The sequence below is a fragment of the Pongo pygmaeus genome, chromosome 20 (genome assembly GCF_028885625.2).
Source record: "Pongo pygmaeus isolate AG05252 chromosome 20, NHGRI_mPonPyg2-v2.0_pri, whole genome shotgun sequence".
NCBI classification, from domain to species: Eukaryota; Metazoa; Chordata; class Mammalia; order Primates; family Hominidae; genus Pongo; species Pongo pygmaeus.
This window is the reverse complement of record NC_072393.2, coordinates 48,107,094-48,134,827: the sequence shown is the minus strand read 5'-3', so window position 1 is coordinate 48,134,827 and position 27,734 is coordinate 48,107,094. Positions and strand designations below refer to the sequence as shown.

Below are 27,734 nucleotides of genomic sequence, written 5' to 3'. Positions count from 1 at the left end.
ACAGGACTGGTACAACCAACAGCCCTCCCTGTTAAGAGCCTGCAGCCACACAGGTGTGTTAAACAGCTTTAATCTCGCTCATTGCGGCTTCTCGGCACAGTAAGAAATATTGCACATGATCAACATGTTTTGTTCTGGGGAAGGGGGCAAGGGCAGGGGGAATCACCTTCTTAGAAAGTACAACCCAAGTTGGGAGGGCAGAGGGGGTGAGGAGAAAACCCTCCCCGTGCCTGTGGCAAAGTGCAGGAGCCCCCACCCCCAAACTAACCTGAGTCCAGCCCCTCTGGGGAAAAAAGGGGTGCATGAACTCCCCCTATTCCACAGGCGCCTCCCTGTGGCCCAAGGCCCGCACCACCCTCCAGCTTGCAGCCCTCACAGGAGCCATTTTGCATAAAGTGAAAAGCTCTGAAGGTCACACGCTCCAGGTTATGTACAGGGGCTTGGAGGAGGGAGACTGCCCCTGCAGCCCCTCAGCTGCCCCCCAGCACTGGGAGGGAGCTTCGAGGGAAGGGGGTATTTACAAAGGAGCAGGCCTCATTCCGCCCCAAACTGGAGAGGACGAAATGGCTTTACCCGGGAGGAGATAACCTTCCTGCCCCCACATACTGTCCATGTCCTGAGGGGGTACTATAAGTCCTGGGATCTTCTCAGGGGTCCCTCACCTGCCTGTGGCAGCTGTGGAGGGACCTGCGGGTGGGGGGGAGGGCTGGGGAGCCCCCTCCCAGCCAGGCTGTCCAGGCCCTGACTCTGGGGGTGGAGGCAGTGGCGGGGCAGCCTGGGCAGTGCCAGAGTCCGAGCTGGGTGAGGTGGGGTCAGGGCCCCCCGCGGGGCTGGGAGTGGGGGCAGGGGCAGCAGCGGTGCCAGTGGGAGGCGGTACAGGGAGAGGAGCCTCAGCTCCAGGGGGCTGCTCCGTGGGAGTGGCAGCCTGCATGATCTTCTGGCGCACCTCACGGATCTTCAACTGCAGACAAACCTTGGAGGGGAAGATGTCTGCATAGCGGGCCTGGAAGGCGGCTGTGGCCTGGGCTGGAGATAGAAAAACGGTGGGGAGCACAGGATGAGATGTGCAGGTAAGTCCCACCCGAGTGACCCCAAGACTCCGAGACAGGCTCACCTGACGGAAAGAAGCCATGGTCCTGGAAGAGCTGCATGACCAGGGCCCGGCGCTGGTCCAGGGTGCGCCGCAGGGAGGAGTATGGCACCTTGTCATACTCTAGCTCCCCGAGCACGTCCTCGGCTTCTGTACCTGTGCAGGGCACAGGCAGCATGGCAAGGCTGCAGCAGCGGCAGGGCCTTCCTGCCACCGTCTGAGTGCCCACCCGAGCCCTCACTGCATTCTATTTCACAGGGGAGTCAGAGAGGGGTCCCGCCCACAGTCACAGGGCAACCTAGGGGCCTGCCAGACTCCAGAACCCACCACTGACAGGCTGTGCTTCCTCCCAGCCCGGATGGACCCACCCTACCTCTCCCACTCTCTAACCGCCTTCCAGAGACCCACTCCTCTTGCAGGCCCCCAGGCCCCCAAAGTTCTGCCCACCACGGCACCTGTACGGTCAAAGGTGAAGATGTCCCCCTCGCACTTGGCACTCTTGGGGGTGTTGGGCTCCGAGCTGCAGCTGGAGCGTCTTCTCATCTTGCGCTTGGGCGAGGTGGGGTCCTCGGGTGCTGAATCCAGGTCTGGCCAAACAGAAGCAGACTCAGTGCAGGTGGCCCCAGTCTGCCCTCCACCTAAGGACCCTGGGTGTCCGATGCTCGCCTACCCGTGGAGTTCTTCCTCTTCTTGCGGTAAGAGCCCAGGATGGCCCGGGGTGAGGTGGCCAGAGACTGCAGGGTGGGGGAGGGCAGCACCTCCTCAGGCCGAAACTCAGGCAGCTCAGCAAAGCGCTCTTCGAAGTCCACTTCTGACAGGACCCTGCTGGAGGGCCGGCAGGGTCACCTCCCCCGCCTCAGCCTGCAGCTGCTCCCACTCCCGCCACCCTACACGCTCCACCAAGGCCCCTGCCCATGCTCACTTGTCCACAGAGTCAAAGGTCTTCTTCAGGGGCGGGGGCCGCACCTTCACCTTCTTGCCAGTACCAGCCGCCTCCTTGCGCTCGGGGGTGTCCCCGGCTGCCCGCCCACTGCTGCTCTCACTGCTGCCACCAGGGGCTACGGCTGGAGCTGGGGCCGGGCTGGGAGGAGTGGGAGGCTCCCCACGATTCTCCAGGCCCTGCCCAGGGACGCGCCAGTCTGAAGATGAGCTGGGGAATTTGCTGGCCTGGGGTGGAGATGGGCAGGGAGATGGAGAACACAGCTCAGACTCTAGGGCAAAGGCCAGAAACAAAGAGTTGGATCTGAGCCCACCCAGCAAACCCTTGAGAAGGCCGTCACACGGCCTCAGGAAGGCCAAGACAGGGGCCTCAGATGGGAGAGGAGACAACACAGGCAGGCAGAAGGGACAGAGGGGACCCTTTAACCTGAGAGACACACAGGCATGGAGGGAAGAGTAGGACAGAAAAGCAAAGACATCAACGGAGGGGCACAGCCAAGTGGCAGTGGGAGCCCCACAGCCTGCAGGCGCTCACCATGGTCTCAGGACCCTTGGCACTGGTCCGCTCCTCAGCAGGTGGGGGCAGTGGGGGGCTGCTCCGGGCTGTGGGAGTCCAGGTCTCTGGCAGGGGTGGAGGGGCTGGTGGTGTGGGCTGCCCTTCAAGCTCAGACTCTGGGGCAGTTGGCTCTCGGACTGGGCCAGGCTCCAGAGGCTGCCGGGGTGCAGGGCCAGGCCGCCCAGAGGCACCTGCCTCAAAGGACCCCACGGGAATGCTGGCGATGGCTGCCTTCACTTTCTGGGGGGCCTTCGGGCTGGGCCGCTGGGCCTTGGGGGCCACTAAGCTGTAGGTCATGGAACCTGCTAGTGGGGAGAAAAGTGTTTGCTGAGCCAGGCCTGACTGGAGCACATCCCCTGGATCCCCCAACTCGCTCTGCTCTGGGTTGATCTGACACCTACCTGTGGCACTGGGGAAAGGGCTAGTCGGGGCTGGGGTGGCAGTGGCAGGGGCTGGCGGGCCCTTGGGCAGAATGGTGGCTGCAGGTGGGGTTGTGCTGGTGGCCACAGTGTAGACCAGGCTTGGGGGGGCCTGAGATGGCTGGGCCAGGGATGCTGAGGAGGTGGGTGCAGGGCTGCCAGAGTAAAATGCTGTTATGACAGGACCTCCAGGGGCTGCACAGGCAGGCGGCAGCTGGGGACTGGGCACAGGCGACACGCCCACCTGACCGGGAGCCAGCAGTGGGGCTTGGCCTGCTGAGAGACAGAGAAGGAGAAGCAGGAGACCAAGTTAGGGCCTGGACTGCCTCAGCCCCACCCTGGGTCCCCAGCACTGCCTGCCAGGCTGCCCCTCACCTGAGAGCAGGGGCTGCACGAAGGCGGGGCCGCTGGGCCCCAGCGAGGTGAAGCCTAGAGCTACAGAGCTCGTGGGCCCGTACGAGGTGACTGTTCCAGCCTGGCTGGACGCAGGGCTGGTACCCAGGGGCAGCGCGTGCCCGCCCGCTGACTGCACATAGGTGATTCTGCCGCAGGGAGAGGAAATGGGGAGGAGTGAGGTAAGCCGGCCCCGCCCCACCCCTTCCCTGGCCTCTGAGTATGGGCTCAGCTGCAATTACCTGGTGGAAGAGGGCAGCAGGACCTTCTGAGGCTGTGAGGTGGGTCCAGGGAGTGTGGCTGGGCTCAGGGGCGGCACCAGGCCGCTGGGTGTGCTCACAGGCACCGGGGTCAGCTGGATGATCTGTGGAGAAGGGCACCCATAGGCCAGGGTGAGCTGTGGCCCCAGACCGGGGCAGGGGAAGACCAAGACCTCAAGTGGGACTCTAAGCAAAAGCAAGGAACACAGAACTTGTGGTGAGAACAGGATGGGCAAGATGACAGTGAGAGGTGGGGACACAGAGGAGTACAGATACTGAGGACTTGAGAGAGTCAGGATGCACAGAGACATCACGGAAGATGGCAAGACAGAGAACCAGATACACAGAAAAGGAGAAAAGACTGAAATAAAGACAAAGAAATGATGGGGTACAGGGGCCAACACCCAGCAGGTGGAGAGAAAGGCAGACCCTCACCTTGCTGGGGGGCTGGGCACCATTCTGCACAGGTACTGAGAAGGGCGGGCTCACCAGTGGCAACGGCTGGCCGGCCCCTCCACCCCGCACTGACATGCTAGGGGCAGCCAGAGGCACTAGGACCTTCCCAGGCAACAGCTGGGCTGAGCCACCCGGGGGCGGGGCCTGCACGGGAGAAACTGACTGGGCTGGAAGTTAAGAGGCAAGAAAGGAAAAGGTTACAAGGGAGCCAAACAGGACTATGGCCCCTCTCCTAGTGCTGCCCAGCCCAGGTCTCACCTTTGGGGGGTGGGGCGGAGGGTACAGACTGCAGGATGGGGATGCCAGGAGTGGGTGCAGTGGCAGCCAGGACTTTGCCGTTGGTAGAAGTGCCCGGTGGGAGGGTGAAACGGATGCTGGTGGTGGGTGCAGGGCCGCTGGGAGCCCCTGCCTTGGTCCCAGGGGCTGGTGCTGGGGCAGGTGCCACCTGAAGCTGCTGGGGCAGCGTGGGCAGGATGTACTGTACCTGGGTGATTCCCCCAGCCTTGCCCAGGGCACCTGGTTGCAGGATGCCCAGGGGTACTGGCCCATTGGGGCCACTCCCAGCACCTGTTCCTGAGCCCGCAGTGGTCCCACCACCAGGGGCCCCCTGGGCAATGAACTGGACAGCAGGGGGCGCAGGGGCCCCATACCCCGGGGTGCCCACCAGTAGATTAGTGACAGTGGCAGGCGCCTTCCCCACAGTGCCCAGCAGGGGTCCAGCCACCAAGTGTGGGGCTGGTGAGGTGGCTGCTGCCGACTTCTTGTCCGAATACACTAAGCTGACACCCAGCGGGGAGCCTCCAGGCACCCGAGACCCAGCGCCCATTTCAGTCCTGGCACCTGCTGTGTCATTTGGAGACGCCTCAGCCCGGCCAGAGGTGGGGAAGGGCTTAGAGGCGATGGGGACAGGAGTGCTGCTGACAGGCCGCACCACGTTGGTGACCATGGTGGCAGCAGGACGGGACAGGGGAGCCGCTGGGGCCCCGTAGGCCAGTGATGGGGCGGGGGCGGAGGGCACTCTGGCTCCGCCGCCCTCTTGCTCCTCCTTGTTTGGGGGCAGCACCAGTGTCTGCAGGATGTTTCCTCCTCCGCTGGGAGGGGCCGCGATGACTGAGGGGCCTGGTGGCTCCAGGCCACCCACACTTTCAGGTCTCTTGCGCCGGAAGGTGGCAGGATCCGTTGGGAGGAACCGGGTTGCCTTGGAAGGTGTCGCTGGACCCCCAGCCCCAGGGGGTGGGGGCCGTAGGGGGCCCGCTGTGCTGCCCTGACCAGACTCCTGGGCCTTGAAGGTTCCTGAGCCCAGTGAGAAGGAGGTGGCTGCCGAGGCTGAGGAGGAAGCAGGCGAGGATGCAGAGGAGGATGGGGCAGAACCATAGCCTTTGCCAAAGGCTAGAGGAGGATCCGGGGGCCCTGGGGGCTCAGGGTCCAGTGGGGGGCGGCAGTGGGTAAAGGAGGAACGGATCACAGGTGAAAACACCTTCCGACCAAAGCCCTGCATGAAAGGAAGGAAGACACCCCAGGTCAGGACACTCTGACACCTCGACAGCAGCCCCCTAGCCATGCCCATCCAGCCTGTCAGCCAGGCCAGCCTAGGGCTGCACCCCTGCCAGCTGAAGGCCTCAATTCATGCTGGCTATGACCCAACTCCCCACAGGGCAAGCAGCTTGCCCTCTCTGGACCTTAATCTCCCCTTCTCTCAAGCCCGGGAGAAACAGACATTCCCATGGCTTAGGAGGGAGTGTGATGGGACAGCACCATGACCCAAGCCCTCACCTTGTTGCCCTCTGGGTCCTCCCCAGAGCTGTCCCCACTCTCGCTGTCGGTCACCCGCTCCTTGCACTTGAGATCAATGTCAGTGGTGCCGAAGCCATCGTCAGCTGAGGGAGTGGAGGGAACAGTATGGGGAGGGGGCTAGATGCAAGGGGACCCAGGAGAAATAGTCTGGAGCCTGGATCTCAGCTCTGCTCCAAACCGGCAGGGAGTGCTGTCCAGGAAGGCTACTCCTCAGCCCACGGCTGTGCCCACATGCAGGAGCCTATGAGCCTGCAGGAAAGAGCCCCTAATACTGCACCTGAAGATCTGGTCATGCCCCCGTCCTCCAGATTTCCTGCAGGGCTGGGGGCTTCCTGAGGGCAGGGCTGGGTTTACTTGGCAGGGCCTGAACTGGCCACATGCAACCATAAACCAAGTGGAAAAGAAATCAAAGGGGCCTAGGGGCCTGGATCCAAGTTCTGCCCACCCTCTGAGCCTTGGCCTGCTGGGTCCTGGGCAAGATTCTGGGCCCTGCAATGCTCACCAATGACATCATCATCCCCTTCCTCCTCACAGATGACCATGCGCTCCTCATCACTCGTCATGTCCTCACTGGCCGCACGCTGAGAACGAGAAGCTCGGGTGGGCAGCAGCGGGGGCCGCCCAGTGGCCGCCAAGGCACCTCCCTCACCGGGGGCTGCAAACGGTCCTGGAGCTCCATACTGGGTAGAAGGTTTTGGGCCAGAGTACGATGCAGGGCCAGACACCATCTGCAGGATAGGTGGCAGGGAGGGTTCAGCGGGGCTGCTGCCCTGGACAGGCTCCCCGCCCAACCCCCCAGGGGGCCTGCACCCCAGACCTGCGTCAGTTCCTGTAGCGCCTGACTGTCTACTTCTCCGCCGTCCAGGCTGTGTACCCCACTGTGGGAGAAAGCTCGGGGCCGGGCTGAGCCAGGTCCCCCAACTGTGTGTAGCCGTTCTGCCCCACAGGAGCTGCTCCCCGGAGCCTTGGTGTCTGAGCTCAGGAGTGTCTGGGCTGCAACGGACAGGAGCTCAGAGGACACTGTAAAGTGGAGGGGGCGCTATGACAGTCAGTAAGCCTGTCACCAGCACCTAGACTGGCCCAACAACCCATAGACATTTCTAGGCACTAGGCAGAAGCAGGCTGGAATTTCTGGGCCACTTGGTAAAAAAAAAAAAAAAAAACCACCACCCACTACCAGTCCAGCATCTCCTTCCTGCTGATTCCTGCCCTCTGGGGTTGCAGCAGGCCCATTCCCTGGGGGGCAGCCCTCCTGAAAGTAAGGAGGCCTGGAGAGAGGTTCATGTGGTGCTGGCTAGCCAACCGCTGGCCTGAGACTCGGTTCCCTCATCTCAAAGAGGAAGTAACTAGTGTCCCCACTCTCATAGAAGTGCATATCCATAGCAACTATCCATCTAACCTCACAGAACTGCCATACCCATAGGCTCACTCCAAAAATGTGTCCCAGAACACCGCCAGGCACACCAGACACCCTCAGTAAGTGCAAGCAGCCCATCGGGGTGTTTGCGAGCTGCAGTGGCTCCAACTATGGTGCTGGGGGCCAGCCAAACTGGGGTTTACATTCTGGCTCTGTCACTTGCTTAATGACTTTAAGCAAGTGATTTTGCCTCTCTGAACCTCAGTTTCTTCTTCTAGAATAGAATGGGGTTTTGCAGACTAGAACTTATATTCCCTGTAGTGCCTGGCACATAGTAAACACTCATTAAACAACAGTTGATAATGAGATTGCTGTTTGGGAATCTTAGTATCTGTCTGGATCTCCCTGGCTCCTTCACATGGATCAACTGCCGGTTCCTTTACGGATAAGGGTCGCCAAATAAAAGCGATAGAGCAGAGAGGAGCTGCTGGGGCAGGGGAGGAGCAAGCAAGGGCGTAGCTGGTGGCTCTCGGGGAGGGAGTTGGCAGGGTGGGAGAGCCAAGGGTCTGACTAACCCCCAGGGGCAGCAGCAGTGCCCGTCTCCGACATGCTCCGCTCCCGCGTCTCCTTGTGCCCTCCTGCCAGCCCCAGGCTCGTGGGCTTGGCCTCTGAGCTGGACTTCTTTCGGTCCTTGTTGCACCACTTCCAATCTGGGTGGGCCTTGAAGTGGGCCTCCTTCACCTGGCAGGAGAGGGCAGGGCAACCCTTCACTCACCCACCCCACCAGAAGAAGCTGGGAGGAGCCAAGAGGCAGCAGCATTACCTGGAAGGCCAGGTCGTGGTACTTCTGCTTCTCCTTGGGCCCCAGGGCGTACCACCACTCGCCCAGAATCTTGCTGACGGTCCGGTTGTCCTGGTTGGGATGACGCTGGTGGACCAGGGCCCGGTGCCGCTTGCTGAAGATCATGAAGGCATTCATGGGCCGCCGGATGTGGTCCTTCTCCCGCTGCATTAAACACAGCCCAGGGCGGGACAGTTAGGACCTGGGAGACAGGTGTGGGTGGCCACGGGGTGAGCACGGGACAGGCAGGGATAAAGTACCTTGTTGGGGCTGCGTCCATCCTTCTCAGAAGATGAGTCCCGTTCCTTGGGTAGGGCACTGAGGGACTGGGTCCGACGTTTTCCGGGCGGTAGAGGCAACTGGATCTCAGGAGACATGATGGAGAGGAAGCTGCGGCAGGGCAGCAGGGACAGTGAGGGCCATGTCTCTGGCCATCCCACCCCCAAGTCCCAGGCCTCAGGGAACTCACGCATCATCATGGTCACTCTCTGTCTCACTGTCCAGCCGGGGCTCTCCTGGGGGGCCGGGGGCCTCCTCCTCCGTGGTGGGAGGCGGACCCTTAGCAGGTTCCACCACCCCCAAAGGGTGTGGGGGTCCGGGTCCTGGGCTCTCAGGGCATGTGGCTCCAGGGGGCCGCCCAGGGTCAGCACTCCCTGTCCCACCTGGTGGCCGTTCATGAGCAACAGCTGCCGACTCAGCAGGTTCTGGGGACACAGAGGTAGATCAGAGGGCTCCTAGGCTACCTGGACCCCACACCCTTGCCTCCCCCTAGTCCCCCCCAGCCCTCACCTTTGCTCTGGTTGGAGGCCACTGGGTGGCTGGCAGGTTGCTGCGCCTCGCTCGGCTGCACGGAGGGGTCAGGCTGGCTGGGTGCCAGGAAGGGGACTAAGGAGTGCCAGGGGAACACAGCCACAGAGCGAGGTTCCACATTAGTCCACACTGTGGAAAGGAGCCAGGTGAGCTGTGCAGCAGGAGAGCCTGGCCCCAACCCTAACTCAAGTTCTTCCCCACCCTAGATGAGGTAGCCCCACCCCTTTTGTCTACCCCCCACCCCCAACACCAGAGCCTCTTGGACTCGTCCATGCAACGTCACTCAGGAAAAACTCCTCCCTGAAAGGTTTCTAGATTTATAAAAAAGAAAACAGAAGCGGGGAAGGGAAATAGTACTCACGCCCCACTCCTCCCCCCACCAATCTCCACCAGCCCTGCCACCAGGGACCAGGCCAGAGGAACGATTTGCTCCTGCCACAAACCAGGTCATGCTTGGCTGCCATCCCACACTCCCAAGGCCCCAGACCTCTATGGGCTGGGACCCCCACCCCCGTCATGCCACATTCCCAGCAGCCCAGTCGCCACCCAACACAGCCTCTCACCTTGGCCTCATGCTCTCTTTCCCTTTCCTGAGGCATACGGCCCCACGTCCCCTCCCCACCAACTCTCCGTTCACTATGCACAGGCTGTGGGGTCTCTTACAACTGTGGTGTGGGAGAGGTCCTGTCTTTGCCTTCCTCCCCCACCACAAACACAGAGTGACAGACCTGCCCTTCCTGGCTGGGCACAGGTGGCTCCAGCAGCTCTCTCCTTTGCCCCCACAAAGAGAATGCACCATCCAGAAATCGGCCTCCCAGCCTCCCTTCCCCATCAGCCCCTCGGCTTATCTGTAGTCCAGGGTCCAGCCCCCTTGCCCAAAACAGGGGAGGGTGTGGTAAACTCCTTGGAAGAAAAACCACAGACAATGGGCCAGAAGAGAGAATTGTAACAAGTCTCTACCCAGAAAGGGCACAAATGCCAGGTGTTTCCTTGAGGATATGCACAGGAAGATGCTCCCTCACCAAGAGGCTGGTCCCAGGGGTCCAACCTTCAGCCCCAAGAGGTGGGTGGTGGAAGAGCAAGCCCTAGGCTGGGACCTACCCCTGGCTGGACTTTTGGGGCGGGCCTAGGATACGAGTGGGCTTCCCCTCGCACTGCCTGGCTCCCTGGGGGAAGTGGAACCAGCAGAGGAGAGAGGCCCCTGTTCGGGGAAGATGAAGAAGGGAGGAGGGAACCGCCCTAGCCCTGCTCTCCATCATTCCAGGCCTTCCCTTGATCCAGATCAACCTGACCTGAGGTGACCTCCCCATGCCTTCAGAAGCCTGGACGGGGGGAGCTCTGTGCGAGGCACTGGCCTCGAGACCTGATTCTGTGAGGGGCTGACAAAGGAAAAAGTAGACCTCAGGAAACAAGGGACTGGGATCACGAAGACAGCACTGAAGAGCACTCAAGACTACGATGACCCTGTCCCTTACCCCTGAAAACCCACTGGGCCCTCCAACCCCATATAAAAGCCTCCAGGGACTTAGATCTGTGCCTCTCTTTGCAAAGATCTTTCCCATCAGGGCCTCCTCTTTTCTGGGGGGTGGGGAAAAGGGACCCAGCAGACAATGGAGGGCAGTCCTTTGGTCCTGCTCCCTCCTGAACCCCTCCCCAGTGCACAACCCTCCAGGTTCTTAGGTGTCGCGCTCTCTGCAAACTACACCACACACACTGCAGCCCGTCACTCTGATCTCAGCGAACAGTGCCTCACTCGCTTCCTGAGCCCTGTCCTTAGCCCCACTACCCAATCCAAGCCTCCTCCCCTAGGACCAGCAGGTCTCGTGCTGTTCCTATTCTACCCCATGCTCCAGAGCCAGTTACTCTGCACCCCTCACCTTTCTATTACAGCGAACCTGTGCCATCCCATCACTTTAACATCACAGCTGTCCCCAGATACGCCCCACTCCGCTACACTCCCACCTGCCATCACTAACCACTCGGCCCGGCCAAGCTCCGTAACTTTCCCCGTCATCCCTTTACTCTACCTCTACTGTTCTCTCCCCTACTATACCCCCATCACCGTTACTCCGCACTTAGCACCCCGACACCTTGACCCCTGCAGTCCCAGGGCCCAGGCGCTACTGACCGAACATGCCGAGGCCACGGGAGGCCGCGCTGGACGCGGGCATCAGGGGCCTGTGGGCCGAATACATGGTCCGGCGCAGGGGAGACCCGGCAGGGGCTCGCACCTCCTCAGCGGCCGACGCCGCTCCGCCCGCAGCCCGCTCCTCGGCCGTCGCCGCTTGGGCCCGGGGGGAGCGGGAGGCCGTCGCCGCATGCCCCCCCCCGCCGCCCCCCTCCGGCCGCCCCACGCGGGGGTCTCCGCTGGGCGCGCCTGCGCACAGCGCCGCCTGCCTCCCGCCGCCCGGGGGGCGGGGGAGGTCAGCGCGCACCGGCCCCGCCCCGCCCCCCGGCGCGCGCGGGGGCCGTCACGGGGCGCGCGGCACGGGGGCCATCGGCGCCGCCCCCTCCCTCTCCCTCCTCCCTCGCGGAGTCCGGCGGGCGGGGCAGGCGGGGCAGGCGGGGCGGGGCGCGGCGCGCGTGCGCGGGGGCGGCCCCCTCCCTTCCCCGCTCGCTGGCTCGTTCGCTCCCTCCCTCCCTCCCTCGCAGCTCCGGCGGGTAACGGCTCTGGCCCCGTGCGCCCCGGCTGCCGGCGCCGCCGCCCCGCCTTTCCGGGCCCTGGGCCCGAGGCTCAGCGCCGGGTCGACCTCCGGCCCCGGGCAGGCAGACGGACCAGCGTGCGTGCGTCCGTGCGCTCCGAGCGAGCCCCGCGCCGAACCACCGCCGCCTCCCCGCCCCGCCACTACTACGCGCTCCCCTCCCCCCGCCGCGCCTCCCCCCGCCCCTTCCCCGCTTCCCCCGCGGCCTTCCGCGCAAGCCCGGCCCCCCGCGCGTGAGCCCATTGGCTGCCGCCGCCGCGCGCGGGTCAGGCCCCGCCGCGCCCGCCCCCATTGGCTGCCCCGGGGGAACGTCAGTCATATGCAAATAAGGGCAGGGCGGGGCGGGCTCCGGTTGGCCCCGAGCCGGCCGGGGGCGGGGCCGCGGTAGGAGGGCGGCAGGGAGGGCGCACTGCAGTAAAGGCACCGAGCCAGGGGGGCGGTTCGGGGCGCCGCGCTGCGGAGGTCCCTGGGTTCTGCGTGGTGCTGTTGTGTGTCCAGTCCGCGCGAGGAATACGCTCACGCGCGGCTCGGCCCGCCTCCCGCACACCCGCCTGGGTGCGCCTGGCCCCGCTGGGCAGACAAACTGCGCGTAGGGCTGGGCGAGGCATCCTGAGCCCTCACCTACTCACACTCACACTCCTCACAGACATACACAGACACACTTTCGTGCCACACCCATTATCTCCTACACACCCCACGGGCACATATGCCCTCTGTCTTACACCCACACTGTCACACCTCACATACCTGCTCACACAGATGTACAACCTCACATGCTCACGGTCCATCGCTCCCCACCCACCATCGTGCATTCACCCATCCTGTTCACATCACCCATCTCATCCATGCCCTGTCACACATGCCTCGCCAACCCGCATCCTCATCGAACCCCCACCAGCCCACATGAATCATGCAAACAGACAACATGTCAAACAGGAGGAACTCAGCATAGCCCTGCTTGTCCACTACACACACTCCACACCCCTCCCACACAACCACACACTCCTCCGTCACACACACAGCCTTCCTAGCACTCACAAAGCGCCTCCTATCCCCAGTGCACACTCAGCTCTCACAGACACCATCATACCGACCCCACCCTCTATATAATCCTACTCTAATGGGCGCCACCTGCTTCAGTACCCAGGCCCATCAGGTATACAGAACTCAGGGGCCACCGCCATCATTCAGCCACCCACCCTGACACTCATTGGCCACTCTGGACCCTCTGTCTAGCAGCATAAGGCAGGGAACCACAGAGCACACCATGGCTGGCCCCACCACACTACTCTGCCAACCACCCACTAACCCCGCCCCCCCCTCCCCCGAGAAAAAAAGGGCCAGGAAGAAAGGAAACTAACACTTACTGGGGCTGCTGTGTGCTGGGAGCTTGTATGTATTATCTGGTTCATTGAATCCTCACAGCCACCTAGGGAGGTATGCTTTATTACACCCATTGTTCAGGTGAGAAAATGAGCCTCAGAGATTGAATAAATTGTGGCAAGATCATGCAGTCAAGATGTACCAGCCCAGAGCTCCAACTCAAGTGCTGTTTCCATTACTCAAGGCTTAACCTCAGGGTGGACCCAGGGAGGGAACTTCAAACAGAGGCTGGGGAATATAGTTAGATAATGATACAGAACCACGTGGACCACAGAAAGGTGAGGGGGGCTCACACGAAGACATAGGCAAGGATGTGGAGCCCATCTGGCAGAGACCCAGAGGCCCTGGATCACCCAAGAGGGGCCCTGGGGCCATACCCAGTAAAGGCACAGGACTGGGGTCACACACTTGGGCACGTAAAGGTTGCACAGGCTCAGATGGACCAAGACTGGGCTCTTACACAGGTTGGATGGTCGACAGGAGCAGACGAGCCCTTTCCCCAACCTGCCTCATCCACTGACAGAGCTGAAGGAATGGAGAGGGGGCAAAAACTGGGTAACCTGAGCCTAAAAGGGAAGGGAAGGTCTGTAGCCCTCTGACCTCCAGAGACTGCAGGGCCAGACACTTGGCTGTGAGCCTGGAGGGGCAACCAGAGGGACTATTAGGTGACTGACCCCTCCTTCCTATGCAGCCCCAGACTCAGACCCTCCATTACCTCACTGCCCCAGGGACTGCAATGTGAGGCACGAATTGAGACTGAAATCAATGTGGCCCGCTATCTCCCCACCACTGCCCCCACCACTGCCCCCTCCTCTCCCCACCGGTGAGTGAGTCACCTACTGGCAAGTTAACCCCTTCTCTACTGCAATACAGTCCAAGGACAGAGCTCAGAGGAGCTCTGCCCCCCCAGATTCCCCACTTCTGTTGGTTGAGAAAAAGAGCCAGGCATGGCACAGGAGGGAAGGAGGGCCCCACACATCTGGGAGGGGTGCACATCTGGTAGAAGACACAGTGCCCACGGAGGAGAGATGGGAAGAGGCCCCGTTCGGGGCAGGGTACAACCAAGTGGGGGCCTAGCCTGGCAGGGAGGGGCGGGAATCCGGGCGGGAAGGGCCCCCCTGCCCTGGGCGCTGGGCCAGCCCTATACTTAGCTTCTATTGTTCAGGGTGGAGGAACCCTGGGTGGGGGTGGATTAGGAGCAGAGGGGAGGGAGCAGGTCCTATCCCTAGACAGCTCCCTCTCTCTTGCCATTCCCAACCCTAACTGGGGCCTCCCTAGTTGGAAAAAGGTACTGAGCAGGACTGTGATGGCAGCCACCCCCTGCACCAACCCCTAACCAACTCCACAGAAGGACCGCCCCTAAACAGCCCCCACTGTGCCACCACACCCAGGCCTGGGGACAGGGAACCCAGACGAAGACATCAACAGCCACCCAGGCGGGCGGTACAGGCTGAGGCCTGCCCAAAGGCCTGGGGCGAGCAGCCAGGGATGCTGACAGACTGAGGGACAGGCAGGCGCGCACTCTAAACTCATGGGGCCCATTTATTGAGCCCGCGAGGCACCGCACCCCTGCCGGCCGCCTGCGGCTCCCCACCCTGCTCTCCAGGCCCGGGTCCCCGCCTCAGCTCACCACCCCGGTGTCCCCAGCTCCCCTCACCCGCTTTCCACATACACACCCACCCACCCACCCCGGGCGGCGTCGGCGACGGCCAGGGTTGCCTGGGGAACGAGCCCAGGATTGGGCTGGCGCGGCTCGGCAAGGATGGGGGGCTAAAAATAGCGCTGGGGTGAGTCAGTGTGAGTGGGGCTGGGGTAGGCAGGGGGACCAGGAGGAAAAGAGAGACTGGGGAGAGTGTGTGGGGGATGGTCCCCAGGGATTGGGAGATGGGTGGGATGCGGGGGTGGGGGGGTTGAGAGACGTGGGTTTGGGGAAGGGAAGGTGCGGGGGCGGGAAAGGGGTGTACAGGCTCTGGGGCTGGGAGGGTTGGTCGGCGCGGGCTGAGGGAGGCGCCAAGGCCCGAGCAGAGGAGGGGGCGCCGCCCTGCGTTCCCCTCCCCTCCCCGCGCTCACGAGATTTTCCACTCGCCGCCTGGCCCCCAGCCAACCCCCGGCAGGCCCCACAAAGCCGCTTTGTGCAGGGAGGGCGGGCGGGTGCCCGGCCGGCCTGACACCCACGCGGGCCGCGGCGGGGCGCCGGCCAGCTGGCACCCGAGCTGTCTGCGGTGGGAGGGAGGGTCCCCCACCCAGCCCGAGGACGCGGCCGCGCAGGGGTTAATCGCTCAGGGGCGGAGAGGAAGGTCTCGGCCAATCAGCAGTCAGCGGGCGAGACAGCAGCCAATGGGAAGGACGGAGGCCCGACACAGGAGGCCTGCACCCAGGGGCGCGCGGGAACCCACACCCCTGGGTGCCAGCGGGGGCTGGGCGCGGCCCTCGCTGGGTGCCAGTCCGCTTCTACACAGCCCCCGGAGCACCCGGTTTCTCCGACTACTTCGCAAGAAACAGGCTCAGAGGGGGGATAGCATCTTGCAGCCGCGAGGTGGCACGGCCGGGATTTGAACCCAAATCTATCTGGCTTCACAATCAGCTTTTCCGCCGAAATAGGGGGACGGGAGTTCCCTGCCCGGGCCCTCGTGGGGAGCGGGAACAGGGGATAGGGTTGGGGTGGAGGAGGCGGCGCGGCGGGCTAGGGTCCAGCCGCCTGCGGTGCAGCCGCTGCCGCCGGTGGTAATGGGAGCCAGACGCCGTCGCCGCCGCTAATGCGCCTCCCTCCCGGCCACTAATGGAGCCATTAATACCCGGGCGCCGGGGGCTCCCGGACGTACCCCTCAATCCCCTCTGCCGCGCATGCGCGCGCCTGCTGTCCCGCCGCCGCCTGCCGCCAGGAGGCAGCCTGACGCCTCGCAGCTCCTGGTGCTGGGGGCTGCTAAGCTGGGGGAGCTGGGGTCTCTTCTACAAAGTTACCAAGACTCACTCCTGCAACTTCACAAGCTCTTCCTCCTCTCCTCCTCTTCCCCAAGCCATCTTCTTCCCAACTCCTGCCTTTCCAGGGCGGTCTCCAGGGGTCTCTGACACCTAGATCCAACATTTTCCCTCCCCTGCTCTAAATGCCTTCTTGGCTCTTTATTGGCCCGCGTAGAGCCCCAGCTTCTCAGCCTGGCATTCAGGCTGGGCCTGTCGTCCACGGCACCCTTCTGCTAAGCCTGGACTCTGGTGTCAGCTCCAGCCTCAACTAGCCACTCGGAGTTCATGCACTTTCACTCCTCCTGGTCTTTGCTCATGCAGCTATTTCAGGTGGAATTGCCTTTTCCTTTCTTTGACTATTCTGAAATCTACTCATTCTTCATACTTCAGCTCAAATGTCACCTCCAATGAGAAACCTACCTGATCCTCCCTTATCAGCCCCCATGAACCACTGAGTTGTCCCTGCCCCCTGGCTTCCCCAGACTCAGTACCTCCCTGGGCTCATCCTTGCCTGTGCCTGCATCCACATCTGCCTTCCTCACCCACTTGCCCCAGGACTGCTCAGCCCTGGGCCTGGCAGAGGAATGAGGAGGGAGCTGGCTCTTGCTGGTGGAGATAGGGTTCACTGTTTGAGACAAAATGGAAATTATGGTGGGCAGTACCTGGATCTGGGGATTCAGGAAACCCAGGCTTAACCCCTTTGGCCCCTCTTTTTCCCCACCTGCCCAAGCATAGTTGGTGGGTACTGCCTTGTCTCTGAGGCCCTACCCATTGGGGTGCACTATATCTGAGACTCGTTTCAATGAAGCTGGCATCAAATGAAAGGCAAGGGGTAACGGGGGAGGTAGGATGACCTGGGTCATGCCCTCTGGCAGGTGGGTGGGCACTGAAGCTTCTTTCCTGCCGCCCCCTACAGCCGGATCTCCTAGCTTGGTCCATACAGCCCCCGCTTTCCTGCCTGTCTTGGGAACAGGTGCTTGGATGGTGGATGGGTCTGCAGGATGGATCTCAGCACATCTCAGCAGATTTCAGGGACAGTAGTAGGCAGTTAATTTGTCAAAGAGCAAGAGGGGGCTCCCTGGCCTGGACAACCTCCCAACACTCCCCAAGAAGGAAGTAGGAGACCTGGTGCTTGGCAACTGCCCACTGTCTTAAAAGAACAGAACACCTGATATGCACAGGGTGGGGCTGGGAGGCTGGCATGGGGGCAGCAAGTCCATCTAAAGAGTGGGAGTAGGAAGGCCAAAGAGAGGCCAAGGCTGGCCCAGAGACACAGGATGCCAAGACTGGCAGCCAAAACAGAAAGAGGGTGGGCTGAAAGCTCAGACAAGGACTGAAGTCCAGAGAGGGACAAACCCAGGAAGGCATAGGGAGCCCCCAGACTCAAAGAAGAGTCAGACAAACAGAGGTCCAAAGAGAGACACACGTATAGACCTAGAAATAAGAGACCAGAGAGAGATATAGGAAGCCAAGGATAAGACAGACAGACAGAGCCAGACCGCCAGACAGAGGCCCAGGAGAAGGAGCAACGCCTGTCAACAAGGGGAAGCCAGGCAGGAAGCTGGGAGCTGGGAGGGAGGCCATACCAGGAATGGGGCTGAGACATCTGGCCTCCTGGATTGGGGCTGCAGGCCCTGGGGCGGGATCCTCTCCTGGGGAGCAGGCGGGAAGATTCAGAGGGAGGTGGCAACAGCAGCTGGCTGGCCATGCCATGCGCAGAATGTGGAGAATGCCAGCCGCCTGCCCCAGCAAGTCCCCCAGCGGAAGCAAATGCCTGGCTGGGGGCAGGAGCAGGCAGGCTGCCCTGGGCCGCCCCCTCACACCTGCTGCCCTCTGATGGAGGGTCAGGCCCTGGCACGGGCCAGCAGAAGGGACCAGGCCTGCAACCTCACTATACCACTGAACACGGTCTGCCCTATCTGGGCCCCATGGGGAGAAGGCTCCAAGCTGCCTACCTCCCAAGGGCTTAGGGAGGCCTCTGGGAGAAGAATGAAAGGGCCGGCTGTTCAGGAACCTGAAGGCAGCCTGGAAACCTCAGCATGGGTGTTGTTAGGGAGGCGCTCCTCAGAACTGCCAGGATAGGCACTGGACAAGTTATGACAACCAGGTGGCCCCCAGCAAGGGGCCTCCCTTCTCTGATCCTCAGTCTACCCCTGGACAACAGGCCTGGCAATCTGCTTCACAGCATCAGGCGGAGCTGATGAAACGGCCCCAAGCCCGGGGTTAGGCACACAGTCTTCGCTCGGTAGAGTAGGTATTATTGTTATCATTGTTATTATTGAAAGTGCTTAAGGGCCTGGGATCTGGAGCCAGACAGTCTGAGTTCAAATCCTGGCTCTTGACAGCTGGGTGCAGTGACTCACGCCTGTAATCCCAGCACTTTGGGAGGCCAAGGTAGGAGGATCACCTGAGGTCAGGAGTTGAAGACCAGCCTGGCCAATATGGTGAAACCTCGGCTCTACTAAAAGTACAAAAATTAGCCAGGCGTGGTGGCACACTCCTGTAATCCCAGCTACTCGGGAGGCTGAGGCAGGAGAATCGCTTGAACCCAGGAGGCAGAGGTTGCAATGAACCAAGATTGCGCTACTGCACTGCAGCCTGGGTGACAGAGCCAGACTCTGTCTCAAAATCCTGGCTCTCTCTCTTCCTAGCTGGGGGACCGGGCAAGTCACTTAGCCTCTCATGCTATGGTTTCCTCCTCTGTCCAATGGAACTAATAATCATGGTAGTAGCCTGGGGCATTGTGAGGATTCAGGGAATAAAGGCTCAGCAGGACTCATTGAGGTGTGCCAGGCACGTGCATCACCAGTGCTGCTCGGTGAGTTATTATTACTGCCACTTTTGGTAGTGAGAGTCCCACAGTCTAGAGGTTGGGAGATGACTCAAGGCTCTCATCCTGCCCCTCACTGGCTGGCTGGCCTCAATCAAGACTCTCCATTTGTCAGGGCCTCACTTTTCCTCATCTGGAAAATGGTAACAAGAGCCCTGCTGGGCCTACTCTGGTAAGCTTCAGCATCCCCTGCACCACACAGCAGGAGCGGCCACATGAGACAATGCTGTAGGGGCCATGTTGGGGGTTGTGGGCATATGCGGGGGTGAAGGGTAGGGGAGTGGTTAGAGACCGTCTGATTTAGTTTCTTCATTGCCTAAGGACAGAAATCCCTGCTGTGAAATTTTGCTTGTACCACCTATAACAACAAATGTAAAAAATGTTGGCGTCAGGGTGAAACACACAGCTCACAGCCTCAGTTCTGTATATGAACATCAGGGGCAGGCATAGCCCATGTCCCTGTGCCCTGTCCCTCGGGACTGGCCTGGGCTGGAGCCCCAAAAGGGCAGGGCCAGGCCAGTGCTCCTTCCTGAAAGGGCTCCTGCCCCAGCCCAAGCCACAGCGGCTCCTACCCACATCCACACCCAGCCTCCTTCCTCCCTGGTCTCCCTGCTTCTGGCCTCAGAGACTCAAACACACCCTCTATGGTGCAGCAGTGGTTGAATCTGCTCAAAACCTTCCATGGCTCCCTAGTACCCTCAGGATACAGTTCATAATGATCTTACTTAAGGGTCCTCTCTGATCTGACCCTTGCTCACCAATCCAGCCACACATACCCAACACTCACCCGCTATCTAGAGCCTTTGACTTTGCAGATTCAGCATCTTACAAATATTTGCTTTTGCCTTAAGGCCTTTGCACAAACTCTTTCCTCTGCCTGCAGATCCTTCCTGCCTACCCTGCCGGACTCACATCTGCACACCTTTCAGGTTTCAGTTCATAGGCATCTGGCCCTTCTTCCAAGAAGCCTTCCCTGACTTCTCAGGCTGGACAGGCATCCTCTCTGGGCTCCCACGGCCTCCTGGCTTCCTCCACCCCATCCCTGACCACCCCAGACTGTTACTGTCTAGGGAGGGGTCTGTCTCTTCCAGAGGCTGTGAGCCCTGTGTAAGTAGGGCTGTGTCCTCAGCACCATCCAGCACAGGGCCAGGCATAGCACAGGGCCAGGCCCTGAATCAACAGTAGATTAATAAATAAATAAAAATAAATAAGGCCGGGTGCAGTGGCTCACACCTGTAATCCCAGCATTTTGGGAGGCCAAGACAGGAAGATTGCTTGAGCCCAGGAATTGGAGACCAGCCTGGGCAATATAGCAAGACCCCATCTCTATAAAAATAAAAAAATACACACATAAATAAACAAATAAGAAAGAAATGCTAGGAAGGAGCTTCTGACAGGTCTGTCACCCTCTCTGTGTTGCTCCTACAAGGCCCAGCCTGGCCTGGGTCCGTGGCTGTCCAACACCATCTCAGAAATGCCACTCTCCCACTCCCAGCCTCAGCTCTCCAGCCACCCTGGCCTTCCCTCTTCCCCTCCTAGGCTGTGCTCCTTCCGGCCTCAGGGCTGTCCCATCGCCCTCCTTCCAGGAGGCTCTTCCACCCCACGGTTGCAGGTTCCCACACATCCTTCAACTCCTGGCTTACACGCCCTGTCCTCAGGGCAGCCAGGCTAGATTCACACCTGGAGAAGTGCCCAGCACACCCCCGCTGCCTTCCATGGCCGTGCCTGTGATGTTTACTGGACACAGTGGTAAAGATGAGGGCTCCAGTCCTGGTCCTGCCACCTCCTGGGAAGGACCTGTTAGAGCCTCCATCTGCCCATCTGTAATCCAGCACTATGACCACGTGGTCACGGGCCAGCCTGCCTGGGTTTGAGGGCTGCTCCAGGATTTACTAGCCATGTAACCCTGGGCAAATTGTGACCCTGGCCTTAGTTTCCTCTAAAGAAGCATAATCATAGCACTTTCCTGTTAGGGTGGCTGTGAAGATAAAATGAGCTAATATTTGAAAAGGGTCTTTAGAACAGGTGGTAAGCACTCTATGAGGTGGATGTGAAAATTTGGCAAGCTCACCTACATGCAGTGCTTACCATGGCAATGCCCTCACCCAGTCCCCCAAGACATGGAAGCTGTTGCCACAATTATCATTCTCTTATCCCATCAGCTCCATGGAGACCTGACTCAGTCTGCACTCAATAAAGGTTTGCTGACTGACAGACCTCTTGGGACCACATTCTCTGACAGGCGGCCTCTGGAAACGGTGCTTTGAGCCTTAAAAGTCCAATCCCTTTCCTGACATGTGAATTCCAACTGCAACATCTGTGCAGAGAGGAGGCCGGCCTCCCCTTGAAGCCCTCCCCAGGTGAGGAGCTCACCTCTTGAGAGTTCAGCTTGCAAGAGGCCCTCTACGAGGTGAGCCTGGTGCAGCCCATCCACTTCCACCTCTTACCTGTTCCAGGCCGGCCCATGATGACTTCCTTCTTGGGAGCAGGGTGGCTGGTATAGCTGCTGGGCACCAAAACGGGCAACAGGGCAGCAGGTGAGGGGTGGAAGGCCACAGGCTGAAAGGGTGAAGACGCCAGGCCAAAGGTGGGCATCGGCTGGGCCACGGCAGTTGGTGCAGCTGGAGGCACAGTGATGGGCACGGGGGCTGGCAGAGGTGGGGGCAGGCCAGGCTTCCCACTGGCCACCCCAGGGGGCACTGGGGTCTCACGGCAGCCCCGCCCAGGTCCCCCAGCCCGCACCTCACCAGCAGTGCCCACCTCCCCAGGGAATTTGGAGGGCAGTGGCACATCAGGGTTGCGGACAATAACAGGTGAGTCCCGCTGCACAGCAGGCACCCTGCGCACAGAGGGCCCTGGATCTGAGGTCAGGCCGGCGGGTGGGGGCAACAGCAGCAATGGTGAGGGCTGGCGGGAGCGAGAGAAGGGCACAGCAGGGGACACGGCCCGGAAGCCAGCCGGCGTGGAGGGTGTAGGTGTGTGGGACACTGAGTCCACACCAGAGTCTAAGCTGTCACTCTTGGGAAAGTCTGGGGCAGCTCCTCCACCCCCTGAGCCAGGGGCCCCCAAGGCCCCTGCATGCGGCAAGAGCTCTGTCTTCCGTCGCCCGGGACTGATGGGCACGGTGAAGGTCAGGTTGGTCTGGAAGGTGGGTAGAATTCCAGAGGAGTGGCGCTCTCGGGGAGCAGGTGGCGGTGGGTGGGGGCCCAGGTCTGGTGGCGTCAGCACGCCTGCCTTAGGGGTGCTGGCGCTCAGGTGGCGACTGCGGACTGCAGTGCGCTGGATGACTGGCGAGGCGTTGATAGGGCTGAAGTTGGCAGGGCGGAAGCCGAAGAGTGGCGAGGGTGAGGGTGACGGGGCTGGCGAGAAGGGCGATTGAGTGGAGACAGGTGAGAAGGAGGGCGTGCCTGAGCGCGAGCTGCCCAGCGACACCAGCATCACGGCCGCCTCACACTCGTCGAACTCAAAGCGTGACAAGTCAGCAGGGGCCACCAGGCGTGGCCGTGAGTCTCCACGAGCCGCCACACTGCTGGCCTCACTGTCCCTCGACGTCTCATCACCCCAGTCAAACTCCGTGCTGCCCTCACGGGCTGCCACGGCCGCGGGCCGGCCCGCCCCCCCAGGCCCACTGTCTGCCAGGCCCTCCATCTCTTTGGTTCGCATGGACAGGTGGCGTGAGCAGTAGCCTCGCCGCTGTGACTCCTTCATGCAGCCATCTCGTGAGCACAGCCGGCGCCACTGCTTGCCGTTGAACTTCTTTCGTATTCCGCTGGGTGTGCAGACCACATCGCCCTTCTTGTACTTCTGCTGGGCGGCTGTCAGTGGCGTGCGGGCCCGGGCTGCCGGTGCTGTCCCCTTTTCCAGGGAGGCCACGCTGCTGCTGCGGCTGCCGCCCTGGCTCCCCTCCTGGCAGGGCGAGGGCTGCTCGCCAGGGCGGCCGGGGCCCACAAAGGCTGGAGACTTGGGTGGCGGCGACAGGAGCTGGGGTGGGGGCAGTGGGAGCAGGGCTGGGGTACCCAGGGCTGGAGGGTGCTTCTCCTCGCCCTCCTCACAGTGAGTACCCAGGTTGCCACCAAAGCTGATCTTAGAGACCTCAGCGTCCTCGGGCTGTTTGGGGTCCAGGGCAGCAGGGCAGGGTGGCAGTGTGGCCCCAGGCTCCGCCTGCTCTTCCTCAGGGCCTGTAGGGGGCTTCCTCAGCATGGTCTCAGGTTCCCAGGGTGGGCGCAGCAGGCGTAGGCTGGAGCGGGCCACCCACACGGCCTCCTCTGGCTCACGGTGCAGTGGCTGTGGGGGCTGCGGGAGGCTGCCTGGTGGGCCTGGCTGGGAGCTGGGGCCGGGGCTGAGACGGACCTTGTAGGCAGCTGGCTTGGTTGCCACCTCCACCACCACACCTTCCCGGTAGGCAGCCACACCGGGCTCCACACAGGTACAGACAGCTGTGCCCACCACCAGGGTACCTGGTGGGGGTGTAGCATCCAAAACTACATCCACACCAGCGCCTGGCACCCCCTCATAGAAAGTCAGGGCTCGGTCACCAGGGAACTGCACGCCCAGGTCCTGGCTTCGGCGCACCTGGCGCACCACAGCCGGCAGGAAGAGGCCGTCACCACGCCGAGCCAGCACCCGCTGGGACCGCAGCTGCCGCAGGTCATAGCTGCCACTGGTGCTGCCAGGGGGCCAGGGGGCTGGACCACAAGCCTCAGCCGGCTCATCCTCCAGGTCCGCCGAGTGCTCGCTGGCTGTGTCAGTGGAGGAGGAACGAGTGGAGGTGGGTGGTCGTGGAGGCACCGCCAGGCCACTGGCCTCCTCAGGGGTCCGCACCCGCTCTTCAGGGGCCCCACCCACCCCACTGCTGCCAGCTCCGTGCTCCTCCACATACTTCTTCTTGGGCGCTCGAGACTTGAAAGTGGCTGTCTTGCGGCTGAGTGAGGGCTCCCAGCGGCCTGCCTCCCCATCCCCTTTGGGGTCTTCTGCTGGGCCTGGAGCCGGGTCGCCAGGGTGCAGCTCCAGTGGAGGACCTTCAGCCCCAGGGCCCCGCTCAACCTCCTCCTCCTCCCCTTCCTCAGCCTCTTCGGGCCCGGGCTGTGGTTGCGGCTGCTGTGCCTCGTCGTCCTCCTCCTCTGGTTTGTCACCCTCCCCAGCCCCTCGCCGCCTCAGAGCCTTGGCCCTGGTGGCTGGGGGGGACTTGCTGCCACTGCCAGGACCTGAAAGGCCAGTGCATGCCTTCTTCATTGGCTTCATTTTTGTCCACCTGCAAGGTGGAAGAGCACACAGGGATTACGTGGAGCAACTCAGGAACCCTCCCCAGAGCCAGTGTACCCTAAGATTTCCCACTTGCTGAGTCTACTGTCTCCATCCCACCATCCCCAAGGCCTCCTCTCTGGCTGCCCTCATGTGATACCCCAGTCAGCATCAGGCACAGGTGAGCACTTGAGTCCCCTGAGTATACACACTCTGGCTCCTTGGGGAACATTCACAGACACCTGCTGGCTCTGCAGAGGACACAGAGCACATGTTCTGAACGCCACAAGGGGACATCAAAAGCACTAACAGTTCACACCTATGGAGCACTCCCTGTGTCCTGAACTCCATGCTAAGCTTGCCTTTATTAACCCGTTTCATCCTCACAACAGCCCTAAAAGCAGGTGCTACTATCAGCCTCATTTCACAGCTGAGGAAACCGAGCCACAAAAAGATGAGGCAACTTGTCCAAGATCATCCAGGTAGGAAACAGCAGCGCTAGGGTCTGAACCCAGGCTCTCTGGCTCCAGAGTCCGTGCTCCTGACCATTTCAGTGTGCTGCCTGTCACATGATCCAGAGGGCACATTTACTCGCACTGTCACCATGCAGAGTACATGCACTCAGACACACACACACATGCACAAGTACCAACTCACAAAAAGGATGGTGACTGAGCTGTGATATGAGCCTCTCTCCACCCCCCCCCCCCGACCCTCCCTCTGCCCCTCTGGGAGGCCTGGCATGGCCAGGCATTGTGGGAAGAAGTGGGCAGCTGAGAGTCCCGAGGGACGGCTGCCCACTCTGCTCTGCACCCCAGGGCTGCCAGGTACAGCCATCTCCCCAGATCCTGGCAGGGAGCAGGCAGGGGCATGTCTGGGGCAAGAGCTCATACCCAGCACTGCCACGGGGCCGTGCATGAGCACACGCACGCGCACAAACACACACACACGCATAGAAGCACGCACACGTCATCACACAGTGGGACACAGAGCTACACCCCAGGGTTTCTCTGTCCCACTGGATGGGAGCCTGCTCCTCCCCCCACAGCACCCAGCGTGATACCCGCAAGCCCAGCCCCCCTCTTCTTGCCTGCATGCATCCCCGCCCTAGCTGAGCTGGCTCTGGCAGGGTGGCTGAGTCGGCTAGCCCCCCGCAGGCTCCCAAATATGCCCTCCAACTCCAAGTGGGGATAGGTGGGATAAGGTCAAAGAAAGCAGGACAAGCCCAACAGGCTAACCTCACCCACTTCCTGAACAGTCATTACTGCCCGCCCCCTTTCGAGCTGCCCTGAGAAAAGAAAAGGGGAAAAAACTTTACTCTGAAGTGACTAAGAGAACCTGAGAGGCCAAAACAGAGGCCTCTAGGAGGGTTGGGGGGCCCAGAACCATAAGCCAAACACAATGAGAGGCAACCCCGACTCAGTCTTCCGGCTACTGGGGGACCCTTGACCTCATGCTCTCTCACTAGGGGCCTGCTCCTCCTGTGGACCCTGGAGTCCCAGGCCTGCCCTTTCTTGGGCCAATCCTGGGGTCCTCACAGGCAGAGCCTGGAGGGCGACCCGGGGCTGGCATCCAAATGCCCAGAAGTTGGGCAGCCATCACCACCTAATACCCGCTGACCCACTAGACTACCATGTTGGGGACTGAGATCTGGCTCCAGTTTTTTCCAAACACAAACCTTTGCATACCCCACCCAGGGCCTACAACTATGCCGCCTGGCCCCCCTAGACCTTGCTGCCTGGCCCAGCCTCTCTTCACCCCAGAGCTGCTTTCTTTCCTCTAGGGCCTACTCTCTTCCTGTCCACCCTGTCTGAATAACTGCCACCCAAGCCCCGGGGGCCCTCACCTTCCTCAGATCTAAGTAGTAACTCCCAGAGCCCAGGCCAACCCAGGCCCTGGCTCTTTGGGGTCTCATACTCTCTGTTCCCATTAGCCCTCCTGGCACCAGCTTCTCTGACACTCTCTCTCCCATCCTGTCACTACCTCTATCTCTACCTCTCTGTTAAAATGCCCTAGGCCCCCTCCTGTCACCCCCTCCTTGTCACCCCCATTTATCTCTGTCACCTATTCCTCCCAGTCACTCTCCTGTCAGCCATCTCCGGACCTGTCACCTTCTCTCCCCATCACCTCTGCTTGTCACACTCTCCAACTCTGTCCCCTCCCTCTCCCTGTCACCCTGATCTAGTCCTGTCACCCCTCCATTCCTGTTACCCTTCTTTGCCCACCACCCCCTCCCCCAGTTACCCTTTTTCTGTCAAACCTCCACCACTTCCTCCACTCCCTTCTCCCTTCCCACCATTCCGCCCACCCCTTTCCCCCTGTACCCCCTCCCCGTCCCTGCCACCTGTCCCCTCTCGGCCCCCAGCCCCCCGGACCCCCCTTTCCTGTGTCAGCCCTGGCCCCGCCCCTCACCTTGGGCTCGGCGGGGTTTCGGGGCGGGGGGCCGTGGCCCCGGCTCGGTCCGGTCCGGTCCCTCCCCGCCCCCCCTCCGGCTCTCCCTCTCGATTCTCCCTTTTTTTTTTACTCCAACACACAAAATGGTGAATGGACCTGCAACAGCTGGAGGAGCCAGCCAATCAGCGATCACAACCCCGCTGACCGGCGCCAGCCTAGACCAATAGATATCCGCAGACTGCTCGGCTCCGCCTCTCGACGACGAGCGACGCTCGCGGTGACCAATTGGGCCCATCGGGCAGCGCTAGGGGGAGGGGCAAAAGTCCAAGACCGGCCTCCCTCCGGGACCGACACCAACCTGAGCCTACGACTGCCTGATTTGCCTAGGGCCCTACCCTACAACAAGTGAAGGACACCAGCCATGTCCAATTGCAGGCCGTCTTAGTTCCAAATGACAAATACAGTACCCAGTCGCCATGCAGCCTAGGCCGGAACCCAGCCTCTGTGAGGGACAGTAGCCAATGAACTGAAAGGAGGAGGGGCTAAGGGACAGGTTGTCCAATGAGCGGAGGTAGAAGGCGTGGCCCGAACATTTGTTGACCGGCTAGTCGCAATTCCTGCTGGGAATCGTAGTCTTCTCACGTCTTCGGCCCATAGCCGACAGTACAAGGCAGACTACAACTCCCATGTGACAGAGTGCCTGGAGCACCAAAGAACCCCGGCGAGAAGAAAAAGTCGAAAAGGGCAGTTCGTCGTGAGTCTCACTGGACGCCAGGAGTATCTTAGACCCAGGGCCCCGACTCACCCGTATTCCTGGCTCTGGCGTCGCCGGTGGCTCCTCTCAGTGGCAGCGGTAGCGGCACGAGGGGGAGGTGCGAGGAGCAGCCAACCGCCACCCGCGAGCCCCGCAGCCAATCAGCAGCGGCCGGGGCGGTGCAATGACCTCACCGGTTCTACTCTCTTACCCCTCCCCCACGTGGTTGTTGCTGCCGGTCGACGGAGTAGGGAAGTTTGGGTTGGGGGAGGGGAGGAGAACCAGTGATGTCACCTTTCCCCTTCTTGATTGGCTGCCGGGTGGCCGGGACTACGACCAATTGACGGTCTCGAAAAGTCTGGCGCGGCCCCGCGGAAAGCCCTGTTGCCACCGGGAGGGGAGAGAACGCGCGCTTGTGGGGTGTCGCGCGCTGCAGTATAGGCAACGCGCGCGGCCTGGGGCCCGGGGGACAGGTCACCTCCTCCAAGAGTTTGACATTTAGGACAGCGCAGTTTGACAGCCCACTAGGCACTGGGGCAGGGGGCCGAGATGAG

General features: G+C 61.4%; 1 protein-coding gene across 20 annotated transcripts; it reads right to left on the bottom strand.

The window, feature by feature from the left end:
* Positions 1–54: 54 nt before the first annotated feature.
* Positions 55–27,325, bottom strand: CIC (capicua transcriptional repressor). 20 transcript variants are annotated; one of them, XM_054463291.2, is made up of 21 exons: positions 27,232–27,325; positions 21,239–24,042; positions 8,895–9,044; positions 8,575–8,809; positions 8,366–8,495; positions 8,088–8,270; positions 7,840–8,005; positions 6,725–6,927; positions 6,410–6,635; positions 5,887–5,990; positions 4,372–5,605; positions 4,093–4,280; positions 3,640–3,761; positions 3,380–3,546; positions 2,987–3,280; positions 2,565–2,890; positions 2,013–2,257; positions 1,761–1,915; positions 1,546–1,677; positions 1,115–1,246; positions 55–1,026 (listed from the first exon to the last, which is right to left on the bottom strand). In XM_054463291.2, the coding sequence occupies exons 2-21, from the start codon at positions 24,030–24,032 to the stop codon at positions 659–661; spliced, it is 7,554 nt and encodes a 2,517-aa protein (XP_054319266.2). In that variant the 5' UTR covers positions 24,033–24,042; positions 27,232–27,325; the 3' UTR covers positions 55–658. The 20 variants fall into 20 exon arrangements, with proteins under 20 accessions (XP_054319266.2, XP_054319267.2, XP_054319272.2 ...); XM_054463292.2 differs by lacking the exon at positions 27,232–27,325 and adding an exon at positions 26,445–26,574; XM_054463297.2 differs by lacking the exon at positions 27,232–27,325 and adding an exon at positions 26,445–26,574 and having other exon boundaries at positions 1,761–1,912.
* Between the last annotated feature and the right edge of the window lie 409 nt (positions 27,326–27,734).

Excerpts from the sequence above, each read along its gene's own strand:
- CIC (XM_054463291.2), bottom strand. The coding sequence starts at position 24,032 with ATGAAGCCAATGAAGAAGGCATGCACTGGCCTTTCAGGTCCTGGCAGT. Across the intron at positions 8,496-8,574 it reads GAGAGTGACCATGATGATGC|CTTCCTCTCCATCATGTCTC; the intron begins GTGAGTTCCCTG and ends GCCCTGCCGCAG. Across the intron at positions 1,678-1,760 it reads GAAGAGGAAGAACTCCACGG|ACCTGGATTCAGCACCCGAG; the intron begins GTAGGCGAGCAT and ends CTGTTTGGCCAG.